Below are 15,353 nucleotides of genomic sequence, written 5' to 3' on the forward strand. Positions count from 1 at the left end.
GCCCCAACTTCCCTTGGTGACAAGTGGCCTTCTCCCTCACACCCAGCAGTGCCTCACTACACATAGCCACTCAGCTAGCCTGTTCTGTCTTGCTCACCAGCTCAGTAGGCACAGAAACCCCCGTGGGATGGGACACCCTTCCTAGCATCCTCCTACCCCCGCCTCTGTTACTTCTGAGAGGCCTTCCAGACCAACAGGAGTCCATTCCAGAGACAGTGCCCCACCACCACTCCCCTGGGAAAGAGGGGTCTTTCCAGTAGGATGTAAGGCCCCCCACTCATCCCTTTCCTCCTCTAATGACCCCAGTGAAGCCTTCCCACCCTCCCTTTGGATCCTAGGATCAGCACTTCCTGTTTCCCAAAGGCTTCCTGCTTCTCAATGCACTGTGGCCCTCTGGCTGGCCCTTTATAAAACCCCGCTCCTGATCTGCCCTCCAGCCTGCTTTACCAGGGTGGTCAGGAGTCTCAACTGGACAATCTCAAGGATCACCCTCGCCCATTCGGGGTTTGGAAACCTCTTCTGAGCAAAACCCTAGCCCAGTCCCAAACCACCCCTCTACTTCTAAAGACGAAGACTCTTGTCTCTAGAGAGGAAGGGGGCATCCTGGTGGGATGATCAGTCCCTTCCCTAAGGGGTGGGCGATGGGGAAGGCACGGTGGGGAAAGAGAGAGCTCTGCACCTTTAAGATCTTGTTTTTAAAGTTAATTAATTAATTAATTAATTAATTCTGGTTAATTACCTTTGTCGAGCAGCCACTCATCTACTACTCGACCAAGCCGGTAGGGGATTCTTTGTCTAGCAATCGCCAGGCGCTCGTTATCAAAGTTTCCTTGGAAAAGTTTAGAAAGACAGTAGGTTTCTCAGGCGACGAAGTCCAAAGGAGTTAGCAAAGTAATTACGCATTTCTCAGGAGACTCAAGGTAAGGCAGCAACATCCACCAGAAAGGGGGTAAGGTCCACCCAAGACGGGAGAAGCAGCGCTGGGTCCCTTATCCTCCCCATCCCCTCCCTAGGCTCCCATCCAGAGCCAGCCCCACCCTAGGGGCACGAGTGACCCAAAGAAAAAGACAGGGAGTAGCAGAAAAGGAAAAGGCAGCTGGAAGGTCAAAGGTCAGAGGTTAAACAGGTTTATCTTTGCTCAAGCTGTTGTGCCCACCTTCCTTCCCCATCCCAAAGTGGGGCAGTGGAGCAGGGAGGGGCATTTAGCGGGTTTAAGTTAGGGGGTAGGAGGGGTCAGTGGCCCGGCTGGTTACTGAGTTTAGAGGGTGGTTTAGAAGTGGGAGGGATGGGTTAAGTGGGGTTTATGCGGCATTTAGGGGGTGGCCCGGCACTCGCACTTAACAGTAACATTTAAACCACTTCTCCAGGCACTCAGCTCCCCTTCCCTTCTGCGCTTGGCTCCCCACTGTGCTCTTTGCCAGCTCACCCCACACCCCTACCCCACGAGCTTCCACCCTGATCCCTTCCTCCAAAGGGCCCATCACCACAGCCTTGTAACCCTTCCCACCATCCCCTCTGCCTACCACTGCTACAGGTCACCCCGCCACCCACAGCCCCACCCACCCCTCTGCCCTTCTCTGCCTCTCCCACAGCCATCCCCCCCACCTCCAGCCCCATTCCAAGACCTTCAGATTCCACTCTGCTCAGGTCCCTTCATTTCTGCCCCATTCATTTCTGCCCCAGGGACCTAGTCCAGTTCCTGATGCCTTGTCACTCACTACCCTTTCTGCTTTAGGCTCCTCCCCACAGTTCCTAACCCCACCCTTTCTCATCCCTACCTGTCCCTCTCTCCACTCACCACTGTCCAGGCCTTGGAGATAGGAAGACTGTGTGTGTGTGTGCACCTAGGAGTTTGGTATGCTCCTATCTGCATCCACGGACTGTGGATTATCCCAGTCTGTAGCAGTGGAAATGGAAATGATTTCCTTTGGGAATCTGGCCACTCCTCCCATTGAAACCATGTACAATATTCAATAACTTGTTGGCGGGGGGGCTTTCCTGCTCATCTCACACTGCATAGCTGCGCTGGCCTCCAGTGAGGCCTGGGCCCTGGGCATGCCATGGACACCCCCCATGGACAAGCACACCACGTGTTCGTGTGTACACGGCTGCTGCCTTGACTAGGTGCTTCTGACGCAACGAGCCCTTGCCTTCCCTACAGATTTAAGTCACTAGTATCTGAGTAAAAAAATGGATTGTTTACTCTTTTAGTCACTCAACAAACATCTATTTTGAGTGCCTTCTCTGTTCTGGTGCCGGGTATTGAAGATGAAGGATGAAGCCCTGGCCCTTACCCACAGAGTGCCCCAGCCAAGCAGGGGAGACTGGCAAGTGACCAGCAGTGTTTTTTGTTCTGCTAGAGGTGGCTTAGGCCATCCCCCTCCTGGGGATGGGAGAGAGAGGTACCAAAGAAGACACTGGAGGAGAGATGAAGGGACCAGAAGGGAGTCATACAGGGCAAGGTGGGGGAAGCACACACGCAGAGCACATTCAGGAGGGCAGGAGTCTTTTAGGGACCCCCTGTGTGTGCCTGTATCTGTCCTTGTATGTGTCCTGAGAGGAAGGGAAAAATGTACATCTGCCTCATTGGAGTACATAACAATTCTAACAGAAGTTCTGTTTGTTGAGCACCTCCTCTAGGCCATGTCATTCTAGTGCTTTCCTTGGGCCATCTTATGGAATTCTCGCAATATTACTATGAGGTGCATATTATCCCCATCTTTCAGAGGTGGAAACAGTCAGAGAGGCTGGATGACTCACCCAGGGCCAGACAACTTGTCAGTAGACAGTCCAGGATTAAAAGGCAGGTCCTGCTGACTCAGAATCCAAGAGCTGAGTCTCTGTGCTCCCTGAAAGTCTGGAGGCCCAGGCTCTGGGCCATGCCACCTGCCAACCCTGCCTGTCAGTGTTGCTCAGGATGACACTCGGCTTCCGTCGACCGTCTGCCCTCACATTGCACACAGGTGGGCACTGCTTTACAGGTGAGGGAACACCCAGCAGTCTTCCCCATCCCCAGCCAGGGGTCCCTGAGCAGAGGAGAGCAGGCATGGGCTCCATGGGAAGAAGCTCTGGACCCAAGTCATGGTTTGATGTGATGAAGCCTTCATGTCCTCCCAGTATAGTCCCATTCAGCCTCGGCTGAGGTCCTCACTGCTACAAAGGTTGCCCTCACATGAGTGTGGCTGAGAGAGAAGCCTGGTGACAGTAGGGCAGTCACACCTACACAGCCTGGCCTGCACACACGCAAGACTTCACACAGGAGTGTTTGTGTGCCTGAGTGACCCCACACATGCCCAGAACCTTGGTGTAGGCAGGCCTCCCTCAGCAGGGCTTTCCTTTCTCCAATGTCAGTTTGACCTTATGAGTATTTGTAGTCATCTGTGTGTCTGTGTTTGTCCTATATGTCCATCAGCCTCTGTAGTTTTTTTTTGGGAGGGTGGGACCATGTGGTTCTCTTCATCACCAGAGACTGTGGGGTACAAACCTGCATCTTTACACCAGTGTAAGCAGGCCTGTGAGAGTTTGCACACCTGCACCTTTCCCTGTCCTTCTGCCCACACCCTTCTCAGCCAGCGTGGGGCAGCCACTCTGCCCCCGCCTCGGCTGTCACTTCTGCCTCAGAGAGGGAGTGAGGCTGCAGATGCTCTCCCTTCTCCTTGGTCGCCCCCGTGTGTGACTGTGGGGTCGCTCAGCCAGATTATACCTCCACAAGTCTGCATTTCTGCAGTTCCCTCCTGCCCCTCCCTCTCAGTCTCCCGCACTGGGCTCTCTTCTTCTCCCTCCTGAAGCTCTGTCCACCTCTTCTCCCACTGGCTGGGTCTGTGCCACAACATCTCCATATATCTCTCTGCATCACTCCGGGACTGCCTCCGTCTCTGCTCCTGTCCCAGTGACTGTTCCCATATCTCTCTATCACTCCTCCCCTGGCTCCCCCGCACTCTGAGGCTCTTTCTCTGCCTCCTCATTTTTCCCATGTCCTCATCCTCTCCTTCCCCTTGCTCCTTAGAATCTTGGTCTATCCTGGGCCACCACAGCTGTCACACTGTGTGACACTGTGGAACCAGGTCTGTTTGCATTCCCGGGCTTCCCACTCCTAGACTGTGAGCTCCCTGCAAGCAGAGGCTATGTCCTGCTTCCCTGTGTCCTCAGAGCCTGACACCTAGGAGACTCCCAGAGAAGGTCTGTGGAATGTGCTTGCACTCTCATCACGTGGCATTCTCTCCCTTTGACTGTGTCCCTTATTCTCTGAGACTTTGGGGTTCATTTTCTCTAAGCTTCTATGGTCACTTTTCTTCCTTTATCTAGAACTCCTGATAATGGATCTTTGACTTGCTCTTTGTAAAGACCTTGGTTCATTCTTTGGTCCTGTCCTTGGGATCAGGCCTGCCTCCTTGCCAAGATAGATCTTGGGTTACTTATGGATCTTCTCTCTTTGGTTTCTGCATCTGCCTTCCCATTTTTGCCTGTCCTTCAATTCTAAACCCATCCTTTCCTCAATAGTGTCAGACTCTCCCTACTTCTACCCTTCTTCCCCTACTCTTCTCCCCCACCCCTACCTGGGGCCTGGCCTTGCGGCCTTCCCAGCTCAGCTCTGCCCTCTCCCTCCTAGCCGACAGGCTCCCAACACCGAGGTCCAGCCCTGCTCACAAATCCCGAGGTTTCTCTTTAGCCATACCCCAGTCCTGGTCGCCACTAGCCTCGCCTCTCACGTGGCCTCTCCGAGGCTTAGCCCCGCCCCCGGCAACCAGTGATCCTATCAGAGGCTTCCCTGTTCGCCCCGCCCACAGCGCCTCCTCTGCGCGCCGGCTCCGCCTACCTGCCGGGTACCGCTCATTGACCGGCCAGCTGTCCACCTGCAGGGTGGCGTTACCGCCACTTCGAGTGAAACGCACCACGTGGTATTTGCCGTCGCTCACGATGGCGTTGGGCTCATCGATGGTAATGTCGTCCGTGCCCACGTTAAAGATCACCCCCACGGTGCCCTGGTCCTGGGGACAAGGAGGAGAGGTCAGCGACTAGGAGGCAATAACCATTCACTCTAGAACTCCACCTGTGACCACCACCGCCCCAGATCTGTGGCACTTCACAGCTTTACAACGCACATCTCCCAGTCCTGCATTTGCTGACCCTCTTACCTGCCCAGAGAGGTGGGCAAGCTTGCCTCCCCCCACATGCAGGCAAGAGAGTGACCTGAGACTCAGAGGTCGGGACCTCGGTGGGGTGCAGAGCCTGGAGGGAGCATCTCCGCTAAGCACACGTGCCTTTTGCCTTTTGGTTCGTTCAGAGTATTCACAAATGTTTACAGGGCACCCATTCTGTGCAAGGGCCACTGAGCCCAGGACCGGACAAGGAGGCCAGGATCAAGCTGGGGGCCATTAGAGACCTCTCTAGGGCACAACCAACAGAGAAGCCCATGGAAGCCAGCCTAGCACCTGAGGAAAGTCTGGCCTCACCACGCCCCACCACTCCCAGCCTCAAGACTCCCCTTCCCTGCATGCTCAGCACTGAGCAGGTCCCCGGGGCTCTTGGACGAAGGTAGCAACATGCCTCTCCTGGCAGCTCATAGGCCCCATGTTGGTCAGGCCTGAATGTGAAGTCATAGGAGTGAAGGCGGGAGTCTGGACTATATTTTGGGAGTGATGAGTATGGAAAGAGATCAGGGAGACAAATCACAGTAGACTTACTAAGGAAACGTGAGTGTGTGGGTGTCAGGGTAGAGGATGGGCTGGGAGCTGAGGGACAGGAGAGGAAAGTCAGAGACCCAGGCCTGGAAGAAGGGAGCCAAGAGTCAGTCTCAGCAACCTCTGGGACCTGGGGTCACAGGCTCTGGATGGGCAGGGCCTGGGGAACCCTCCAGAGGCCACCGAGGATCCAGCCCCAGAAGAGTTCTGTTGACGGCACCAGCATAAGAGGGAGTGCTTTACTGAACCCCTAAAATGTGCCAGGCCTCAGAGGGTACTATACACATATGTTCTCTTCATCCCCACAGCAACCCTCTCAGGAAACTTATGGAATCCCCAATTCACTAAGGAGAAAACTGAAGCTAAGGGAGGTTGAGTAACATCCCTAAATCCACATCACAGGAAAGGAACCCCTGATTTGAACCCCAGTTGGCCTGACTCCAAAGCCAGTGTTCTCTCTCCCTTGCCCACTAGTCTGGGGAGATTGCCGGGGGATAATCTGAGCAGCTACTGAGGCCAATCTATCTGAGGGGCCAAAGACATCAAAAGAAGCCAGGGGAAGGCCCAGGAGGCCCTAAACCTGGGCCCCTATTCCATTCCCCTGCACTTCCTGGCAGCACTCCTGGACTGAGCCCCCTAGCCCTCTATGCCCCTCCTCCACACAGGACAGACACCCACACAGGCTCCCTTAGGCCCCCTGAATCACACAGTTATGGGACCCAGATCCCTAGAGCATACACACACACACTCCTGGGGTCTTCCTGAAAGACTACCCCAGTCCAGCCTGGGCATTAGGGCCCATTCCACTAACAACTCCTGCATCCAGCAGAGCCAAGAACCTGCCACTGAGGATGGGGATGGGGGGCTCACAGATGGGGTGGGGGATAGGGTTTTGCAAAGAGCTGGGCACAAGGTGGGCAGCTGTGGCTCACTTGGAGATCCAGGCCCACTCCCTTCCTCACTTCTGGATCCAGTTCTCCCCTTCCTAGAACCTGGGAAGGCCACACACACACACACACACACACACACACACACACACGGAGTCATATACACACAATGCAGCATCTCTCCTCAGGGAAACTGAGGCTGGGCTCGCCTAACAAAGAGTACTCGCAAGCCCCACACACCCACCACCCACAGACTGACAACATCCCAGGGAGACGGGATGATCACGTGCTCCCCACACACATGAGGAAAAGAGCTGAAGCTCCTCAGTACTATTATTAGCAATAACATCACCCCAGAATAGCATCAGTCCCTTAGACACCTCTGAGGGTTTCAACCGATGAGGCTTGGGCCAGGCGGTGATGGTGGTCAAGGAGTAGAGGCTGCCTGGGACCTGGGGTGCCAGAGGGCTGGCCAGGGTGACTGGAAGGCAGGACCCCTGGGTTTCCTAGGAGGCAGCTGAGCTCAGAGCCATACGCTCCGGGGGAGAGGCAGTTCCCAGAGCTGCTCCCAACGTGAAGTCAGTTGTCACTTCTGTTAAAGTCATTAATTCCTAATTCCCCAATTACCTCATTAGGCGGCGGTGGGGAGAACGCGGCCGCTCCTACAGCAAATAATTATGGGAGTCAAAATTAATTTGGCAAAGTGGAGCGACGCTTTATTAGAAACGTCAAATTGCTTTTCTCTTATTTTGCTGCCGCCTCCCCACTCTCTGAGAGCTGCTAATGACGCGGCGGTGGGAGCTGGTGTGTCACCAGGAGAGGAGGGGCTTGGGGGCTGCCCCCCAGGGGCTTCAGCCTGGCTGGGCCCTACTCTTCCCTCACAGCTGGCCTCTCCTGTGGCTCCCACACTCCCCCCAGGGTCCCCACCCTCACCAGGCTCCCCATCAAGGTCAGGCACCCCACCCCAGCCCTCAGCAACACCAGGCACCAGGCCACATTCCTCCACAAGCCTGTGCCAGGTGAGGACTGTGGGTCCTTTCTCCCTGCACCCTGAGCCCCCACGCTGTCTCTTCAGTGCTCGGAAACCCTGTCCCCTAACCCTGCAGGCACAAAGACACACAGGACTGGTCAAAGAGGCAGTTCCAGAACATAGGCAGATGGACACGTCTGGCTGGAATCACAGATGATCAGGGTGTAGGCTGACACTGGGTGCTTCCTGTCGGCTGGGCCGTGTCCCGAGGCTTTACACACACAGTGTCCTTGAAACCTCAGAGACTCCCTTTGTCCTCTTGCCATCCTATTATCGGGCCTCAAAAGGGGACACTGAGGCTCACAGCGTGGCTGCACGAGGACAGAGCAAGGAAGTGGCAGAGCTGAGACTCAAACCCAGGCCAGCAGCTCCGAAGCCACACCTGGCTCCTCATGACTGTCTAGAGAGAGAACACAGCCTTAACTCGCAGAGAAGGCCATGGAGACACAGCCACACCTGCCACAGGGTCAGGAGACTGGAGTAACAGCAAGTACCACACTCCCCTGGGAAGGGCAAACATGGAGCAACACATGTGATCAGAGGCCGAGAGCCTGTCCCCCATGGTCCCCCAAGGTCCCCTGTCACTCCCAACACCGTCAGTATGCACCTGGCCCCACATGTCTCACACAGTCGAGTGTGCTGTCCATGGCCGTGGTCTCTCACATCCAGCCGGGGACACTATCTTGCTCACACTGGCACAAACCTTCCAGGCATTCTCCCCAGGCTCTACTCATCCCTCCTCACCCCTTCCCTACATGCTTCTCTGCCTGGCCTCCCCCATCCAGCACCCAGCGGCTGCTGCTCCCACTCCAGCTCCACTCAGCCCACAGGACATCTCACACCTCCTTCCTTTGCTCCCTGGTGTTGGGGGAGGGATGTGCAGGGTACCCCGGAAAGTTAATGTGCAAGGAGGGGCCAGTAGCCACAGTCCAATCAGATGAGGAGGGACCAGAACACAAACATACTTCCAAGGTCCCCTTAAAGCCCAGGACCCCCCACCCAGACCTTTCTAGCACATAGAGCCTGGTTGCCCTACTCGAACCCACAGCTCAGGGGTCCTTGGCCAGGGTCAGCATGCAGGATGCGGGCAGCGAAAGGAAAGGGGACTTACAGGTGGATATGAGATTGAGGTCAGAGGCCCAGGGGTTAAGGCCATGGGGATGGGGCAGGGGAGAGGCTAAGTGCAGAAATGAAACAGACCAAGGCCAGAGGCTATTGGGAAGGCTGTGGGGTAGGACTAGAAATGGGGAAGGGGTCAAGGAAGAAAAGGGGCTGCCTGAAGACAGAGTTAGGATGAAAACGGAGAGGAGCTGTGAGTATGGCAGGTGGGGGGTGTGGTTAGGGCATGGTATGATGGAAAGGGGGTATGGCGGGTATGAGAGATGTGAAGTGCTGATTCCATAGCAATGAGGGGACTGAGTAGAGGGGTGTGCCAAGAATGGTCAGTATGGCAGGTAGGGTGTGTAAGGTGTATGGTGGGTAAGGGGGTATGGCGGGCAGAGGGGTATGGTGTGTAATGGTGGGGAGGGGGATATGGAGGGCAGAGGTGTATTGCAAGAATAGTGGGTATGGCAGGTAGGGTGGGTAGGGGGTATGGCGGCTAGGAGGGTATGAAATGTATGGCAAGAACGGTGGATATGGCAGGTAGAGCGGACAGGGGATATGGTGTGTAGGGCAGTAGGGTGGGTAGGGCAGATCGGGGCAGGTTTGGTAGGAGGCCCAGAGGGAGGCACTGGAAAGAAGCAGAGGTTGAGGAGGGGAGCTGGGCAAAAAAAGGTATGGCCAAGTGGGACAGGAGGCCAGGGTGGGGATGTACGGCTGGGCCAAGAGGTCAGAGAGGAGTGAGCATGGCCAGGGAAGGTAGAGGGGAGGTAGGGTAAAGGGGCTGCTGGGAGGGCAAAGGTCATGGGAACAGAGGTTAAGGGCAGAGCACAGGCAGCAGCAGGATCTACAGGCAAGGTGCAGAAGCAAGCATGGACTGCTCTGGGGCAGGGGCATATGAAGCAGGGCAAGAATCGGTGCAGGCCACAGCGGGCTGCCATAGGTCTAGCAGTGGGCAGGCAGCAGCCCAGGGCAGTTGCAATGTGGGGATGTTTCATGGGCTGCAGGAGAATGGCCTAGAAGTCTCAAGTAGCCCTCTGTTCAGGAAGGTCAGGAGATGACCTGGAGATGGAGTCAGGAAGTGGGGAGCTTCAAATCAGCTAGAGTGGCTCTGAGAATGGACAACAGGAAGGGAGAGGGTCTCAGAGGGCCCTCCAGGAATTGGGGGAAACATGAGAGAAGATATGAGGTGCTGATTCCATGGCAATGAGGGGACTGAGTAGATCTAGGGTAGGAAGACTAGAGGGCGGGGAGGAGGGGCAGGGGCCAGGACCCAGGATCCTTACGATGTGCAGTTGCAAGTAGTCTCCGAGGCCGGAGGCACTGTCCACCCGCACCAGCACAGCACTCCGCTGGTGCGTGCTGAAGCCCACGGCCAGGCGGTCCATCCTCGTACTGGGCCGGTCATTGGGGGGCCACGTGTAGGTGATGAGTGCTCCCCCCTTCCCAAAGATGTATGTGGTCCCGGCTGCAAAGAGAAAAGAGAAAGGGAGATATGACTTCAGGTGAGTGAAGTTAGCAGGTCCTCAGGGCTGCACAGGGCCACCAGGCTTCGGCTGTGATACCTACAGCAGCCACCAGGCCCTGCAGTCCTCAGGAACAGTTGGCAGGCGGGTGCCCGGCTGAGAGCCCGTGCACGCGCACAGACAGATGTAGCTGCCTCATCAAGAATTCTAGCTTTAATTACAGCAAAACAGAGAGGCAATAGAGAGAGTGACACAGAGAGAGAGCCCAGGGAGAGGCTGCAAGGGGACCGGGAAGTGGACGGAGGGCAGGCAGGACCCAGGGGGCCCGGGCCCGCCCAGCTCAACTTCTCCCAGGGCTGGCAGAGGTGACAGATTTGAGGTATGTGCTCCTATGAGCCCAAGCTGAGCAGGCACCAAAGCCAAGGAGCCCCAGGCAATGGCGAGAGGCGCAGGGGCTGTGTTCAGCTCTGACTCATAGCCCACAGGCTGGCACCCTTCCACCACCTACCCCCACCCACTCCCAAGCCCCTGGAAATCCTGGTCCCAGTGTGGCCAGGACTCCTTGTTTCCACTCCCAATTAAGGGGCTGCCTAGGTCCCCAGAGAGGGGTTGCCTGGAGCCTTACCCAGCAAAGAAGAGAGAGATATTGGGGCTGGGGCAGGGGGCGGGGTGGGTACGGAACAGAGACTTGACAGCCAGAGGAGGAAGGAGGCAGAGAGACAGATGGACAGAGGGGGGTGTAGGTGAGAGAAAGTGGGAGAACTCAGAGCCAGGGATGAAGGCTCCCTCTCCCTGCCCTCCCCCACTCCAGCCTCCCTCCCCCTCTCAGGCTCCTCCATCCGGCAGCCGGGGGCGGGTGTGAGGTCCCTAACGATCTCAGCCCCAAAATAAACCCCATTAGTCGCCAGGTTCCCTCCTGCGGTGACTGGGCTGCAGGGGGGTGGGTAGGGGCAGACAATGGCAGGTGTGGGGGGTGAGGGGCCAGTCACCCAGTTTCCGGGAAGGAAACATTCATTGTCTGGGAGGCCTAGAGGACTAGTAATCTGGGGCCTTCAGAGAAGGAAGAGAACAATCTTCCATTCTTTAGAACATAAATGGAGGAGATGAGATTCATAAAATACTTAATTAAATAATTTGCCACAAACAACTCCTCTCAAAGCGCTTCTTGGGGGAGAGGAGTTCAGGGGAGGATTTATCCAGAGAGAAAGTCAGGTGGGGGGCTGAGTGCAAAAGCCTGAGGTAGGCTGGGAAGGAGTAGGAGAACTCAGGGGTAGGATGGAAAGCTCTGGGTCAGGGAAGCCAGGCTCCAGGAGGGCCTGAGGCCCGAAGCATCTTGCTCCGTCAAGATGGCAGCCCAGCTGGTAACAATAGGGCTGGGCACCTCAAGCACCCTGGGGTCTCTCACCCCAGGGACTAGGAGCCCTGGTGCAGTTGGGACAATCAGTGGGCTCTACCCCAGGAAGCTCCTAGGCCCTGAAGGAGAAAAGGGAAGACTGTTGCCCAGGTCCCAGAGAGGCCATGAGGCCAGCAGGGGTTCGGGGCTGGGGGGAACAAGAGCTGTTCTCCAAGGCACTTGTCATCCACACCCTCCATCTCCCCAGATCTAGCCAGAGAGGGGAGATGACCCCAGTGCCCAGGGCAGGGCAGAGCAGGCCAGAAAGAACCACCTTGATGTCTACTGACATCTCAATACTGCTGTCAATGGGAAGCACCCTCAGCAGACAGGAGGAGCTTGGCCCCGCCCCCTCAGACGAAAAATCCTTTATACTTTGGGGCCCTGGAGGCCCCGTGGTGAGGGCAGAACCCTCAGGATGGGGCCCCTAGATTAGGGTGGAGAGCTGGCTGGAGGCAGGGTACACAGTGAGCCACACCCCCACCCCAGGCAGGTCACTTGTCTGAAAGGGGCAGGGCCTGCCGGCCAGGAGCAGAGTAGGCCTCAGCCCCTACAGCCTCTCCACTCCCAACACTGCAGCACTCTGGAAAACCGGCTGTTTCCATGGCAACCATAATACCCAGGGTCCTCCCTTCCCCCTCTACTCACAAGCTGCAAGTCCAAATTTGGGGGGTGGGGAGGGCCAGGGGAACTGAGACTGCTGACCTTCTTCCACACAGCCCCCTTCCCTGCCTCCCTGTCCAGAGGCTGCTGCCTCTTCACCCCACATGCTCCAGCCCCCTCCCCCAGTCAGACGGAGGAGGGGGCTTACTGGGTTTCTTGGTCCCTCAGACCCATCGAACCCCATTTCTATGGGTCCTGCTCCCAAACTTCCCAGGTCAAAGGGAAAGGAGGCTATTTCTCCTCACTTCCCCACCCGAGAAACCCAGGCAGCTCTTCACCTTGGAGAGAACCTGCCTGAGCCCAGAGCAGGCCTGAGCAGCAGGCCAGCCCCATACCCCACAGGACAGTGAGGCCTCCAGGATCAGAGGCCCCACCGGCACCCGGGCCGCAGGCCCCACAGGAGACCCCACAGCCACACACAGGTGACAACACACCCGGCCACACAGAGACCCAGCGCGGGGAGGCTCCCTCCGAGAGGAGACACGAGGCAGCCGGCAAACATGGCGGTGAGCGCACAAAGACGGCCTTGGCCAGCAGCGAGGGCAGGGGCTGGCTCGGAGCAGGACAGCACGGCCACACGTCCCCGCCCCCGCCCCCGCCCCCGGCCCTGCCCAGGCCCTGCTCCACCAGGCCTCCCCCGGGGTTTATTACCCTGCTGTTCTAACACTGCAGGCGGTTTATGACACGGGGTGGGCCTGTGAAAGCCTAAGGGCATTTATTACACTGTGGGGGAATCGGGTGGGGAGATGCGTCTTGGACCACAGGGGCTGAATGGCTTATTGGACTGGGGCAGCAGTAATTACCCTGGGGACACATTTCTCCCGCCAGGGAGGCGCTGCAGCCTGGTGAGGGGAGGGGGGTGGGCAGGGGGAGGGGGAGGGGGGCGGGGCTCTGTCAGGTCCCTCCGGGGGGCTACCAGGCCGGACCCCCCACCCCCAGACGTAACTCCCAACAACCACCACCCCACCCCCAGCAACCTGTCCTCTCCGCCCCTGGCCACAAGACTCCCTGGGGCGCAGAGACAAGGAGCCACACTTTCCTTTCCAGGAAAGGGCTCTGGAGAAGGGACCTAAGCCAAGGCTCAGAATGTTACTCCAGGATGGCCCAGACCCACCGTCTTTGACCTCCCCATGTAGCTAGCGAACCACTTTGTGCACAATGGGGGAGGGGGGGACAGCACACAACCCTGAAGCCCAAGGCAAGAGAGCCTCTGGCTGCACACAAGATGCCACCTGCCCAGGTGCCGACCACCAACGGCCCAGGAATGGCACCTTCTGTCCACACCCAACATGGTCTGGGCCTTCTGGACCCAGAAATTCGTTGATCCAATAAAACACTAAATGATCAAGAATCTTCCATACAGTTCCCACACACTTGCATTCTAGAAAAAAAAAAAAAAACAACCAACCATTAATATGGTTAGCTAACCCAGACCCAAACAATAAACTCATTCTATGTAAAAAAAAAAAAAAAAAAAACACATGCAGTGATGCCCCTGTGGTTGAAACTACATATGCAGACCCTCTGCCTGTCTCCCTGCGGCACCAGAAGCCATGACAAAACCCTTCTGGTAGGTCTAGAATCATGAGAGGATAAAATGTCCTGTACAATTCAGAAAAGCCATGGTCCTGGGTGCCCACAGCCCATACCGGCTCTTTGTATACAGACCTCCATAACCCAGGGGGATCTCCACAGGTCCATATCCTTGGGCTCAGCTCTCTTGATCTAGAATCCCAGAACAATATCCTCTTGATTCTTATGCCCATTCTTGGCCATAAATCATCCAGTCAGAAGGCCAAGTTAACACGCCCATTTTCAGAATCGGAATCAATGCTAGTCCCTTTCTAAGCAAGCTGGAGTGATAAATCCAGAACCCCTAGAAGCTACTGACTCAGAACTGAGGCTAGAGTTGATCCCACCACCCTGGCTTCAGGGAGTAGCACAAATGAAGGTCGGGGGCTGAGGCTCTAGAATGGGAATCGGGGTCAACGACCAGGAGAGTGGCACCCCCTTGGGGCATTTTTAGGACTCAGGTGTACTGGTCCCCCATGACCAGACTGACATCCGGTGCAAGGGTGTCAATGGGTGTCTGGCAGGTCTGTAGGGATATTATGTAACAGGAGGGGTTGGGGATGGAAGGCAAATGGAAGAAAGAAGAGAAGAGAAGAAGGGAAGGAAGGCAAAGAGAAATAGAGGGAGAAGCCAGGGGAAGGGAAGTGAAGAAGCGATTACAGGAGATGCTCCCTCTCAATGGGGGATGCTAGGGAGATGTTGGGGCAGGGAAGGATCTCCCCTGGCCTAGAAAACTCTCCAAAGCTGGCCTCTTCCTCTAGCCAAGCATGGGGTCCCAAGAGAAGCCCATCCTTTCACCTCTGTCCTCGTGATTAGGTAAGCAGAGGTGGGAGGGGGTCAGCCAGAACAGATGGCCTCCTCCCTCCTCTTCTACCTGTCCTTTGACCCTCCTCCATCCACTCACTTGCCTGACCCTGCCCAGCTCCTTTCTTCAGGCTCCCACCACCTTCCATCACTGTCCTACAGGGCCCTCCTGATCCCCGACTGCTGCCATGTGCCACTGGGCAGCCATGAGCCCTCTTGGGGCTGTTCTTCTCCGCTGCACAGCAAAGGGGTGGCCATCTCGGAGGCAACCCCAACATCAACATTCCATACACACATACTTCCCCCCATGCTCTCTCCTCCATTTTCTCTCCTGGTCTCCCAGCTCTTTAGCTCCTTCACTGAGCCTCCCTGTGCCACTCAGCTCTGAGGAAGGCCCCTCCTTCCAATCTGCTCACCAGCCCTGGGCCAGCTCCTCTCTGGGTCCCTTCCTCTTTCACCTCTGGCCCTCTACCCCCTCCCCCCCCCCCCCCCCCGCACACTTTCCCCCAATATCCCCACTTCCCCTTCTTTATCTCACCTCTCTGTCCCTTGCCTCAGTGCCCAGAAGGCCTGTGTCCTATGTGGGCCCTTTTAGGAGCAACATTGGGCCTCTAGGGAGCTTAAGGGGGCATTGAAGAGGAGAGATGAAGGCACAAAGGGCCAGAGAGCTCATGTAAAGAAAAAGGGAATCGAGAGCGCTCAAGAAGGTATGGGCTTGGAAAGTGGAGGAAGAGCGAGACCCCTTCAGGGACAGGA

General features: G+C 56.5%; 1 protein-coding gene and 1 long non-coding RNA gene across 21 annotated transcripts in view; one reads left to right on the forward strand and one right to left on the reverse strand.

Moving 5' to 3' along the window:
- NRXN2 (neurexin 2) overlaps nt 1-15,353 on the reverse strand; it is a 96,852-nt gene that overhangs the window by 18,371 nt on the left and 63,128 nt on the right. For 13 of the 20 annotated variants that reach the window (XM_072789733.1, XM_072789734.1, XM_072789731.1 and 10 more), the window contains 3 exons: nt 9,986-10,167; nt 4,817-4,988; nt 740-829 (listed from right to left, as the gene is read on the reverse strand). In XM_072789733.1, coding sequence (XP_072645834.1) covers nt 740-829; nt 4,817-4,988; nt 9,986-10,167 — 444 coding nt within the window. The remainder of the gene's footprint in view (nt 1-739; nt 830-4,816; nt 4,989-9,985; nt 10,168-15,353) is intronic. The other 7 variants (XM_072789728.1, XM_072789736.1, XM_072789727.1 and 4 more) reach the window with 1 other exon arrangement.
- On the forward strand, nt 12,057-13,572 carry LOC140612384 (uncharacterized). The gene is made up of 2 exons (XR_012013633.1): nt 12,057-12,727; nt 13,269-13,572. It is a non-coding gene; the product is annotated as an uncharacterized lncRNA (long non-coding RNA).

The sequence above is a fragment of the Canis lupus genome, chromosome 21 (assembly GCF_048164855.1).
Source record: "Canis lupus baileyi chromosome 21, mCanLup2.hap1, whole genome shotgun sequence".
NCBI lineage: Eukaryota > Metazoa > Chordata > Mammalia > Carnivora > Canidae > Canis > Canis lupus.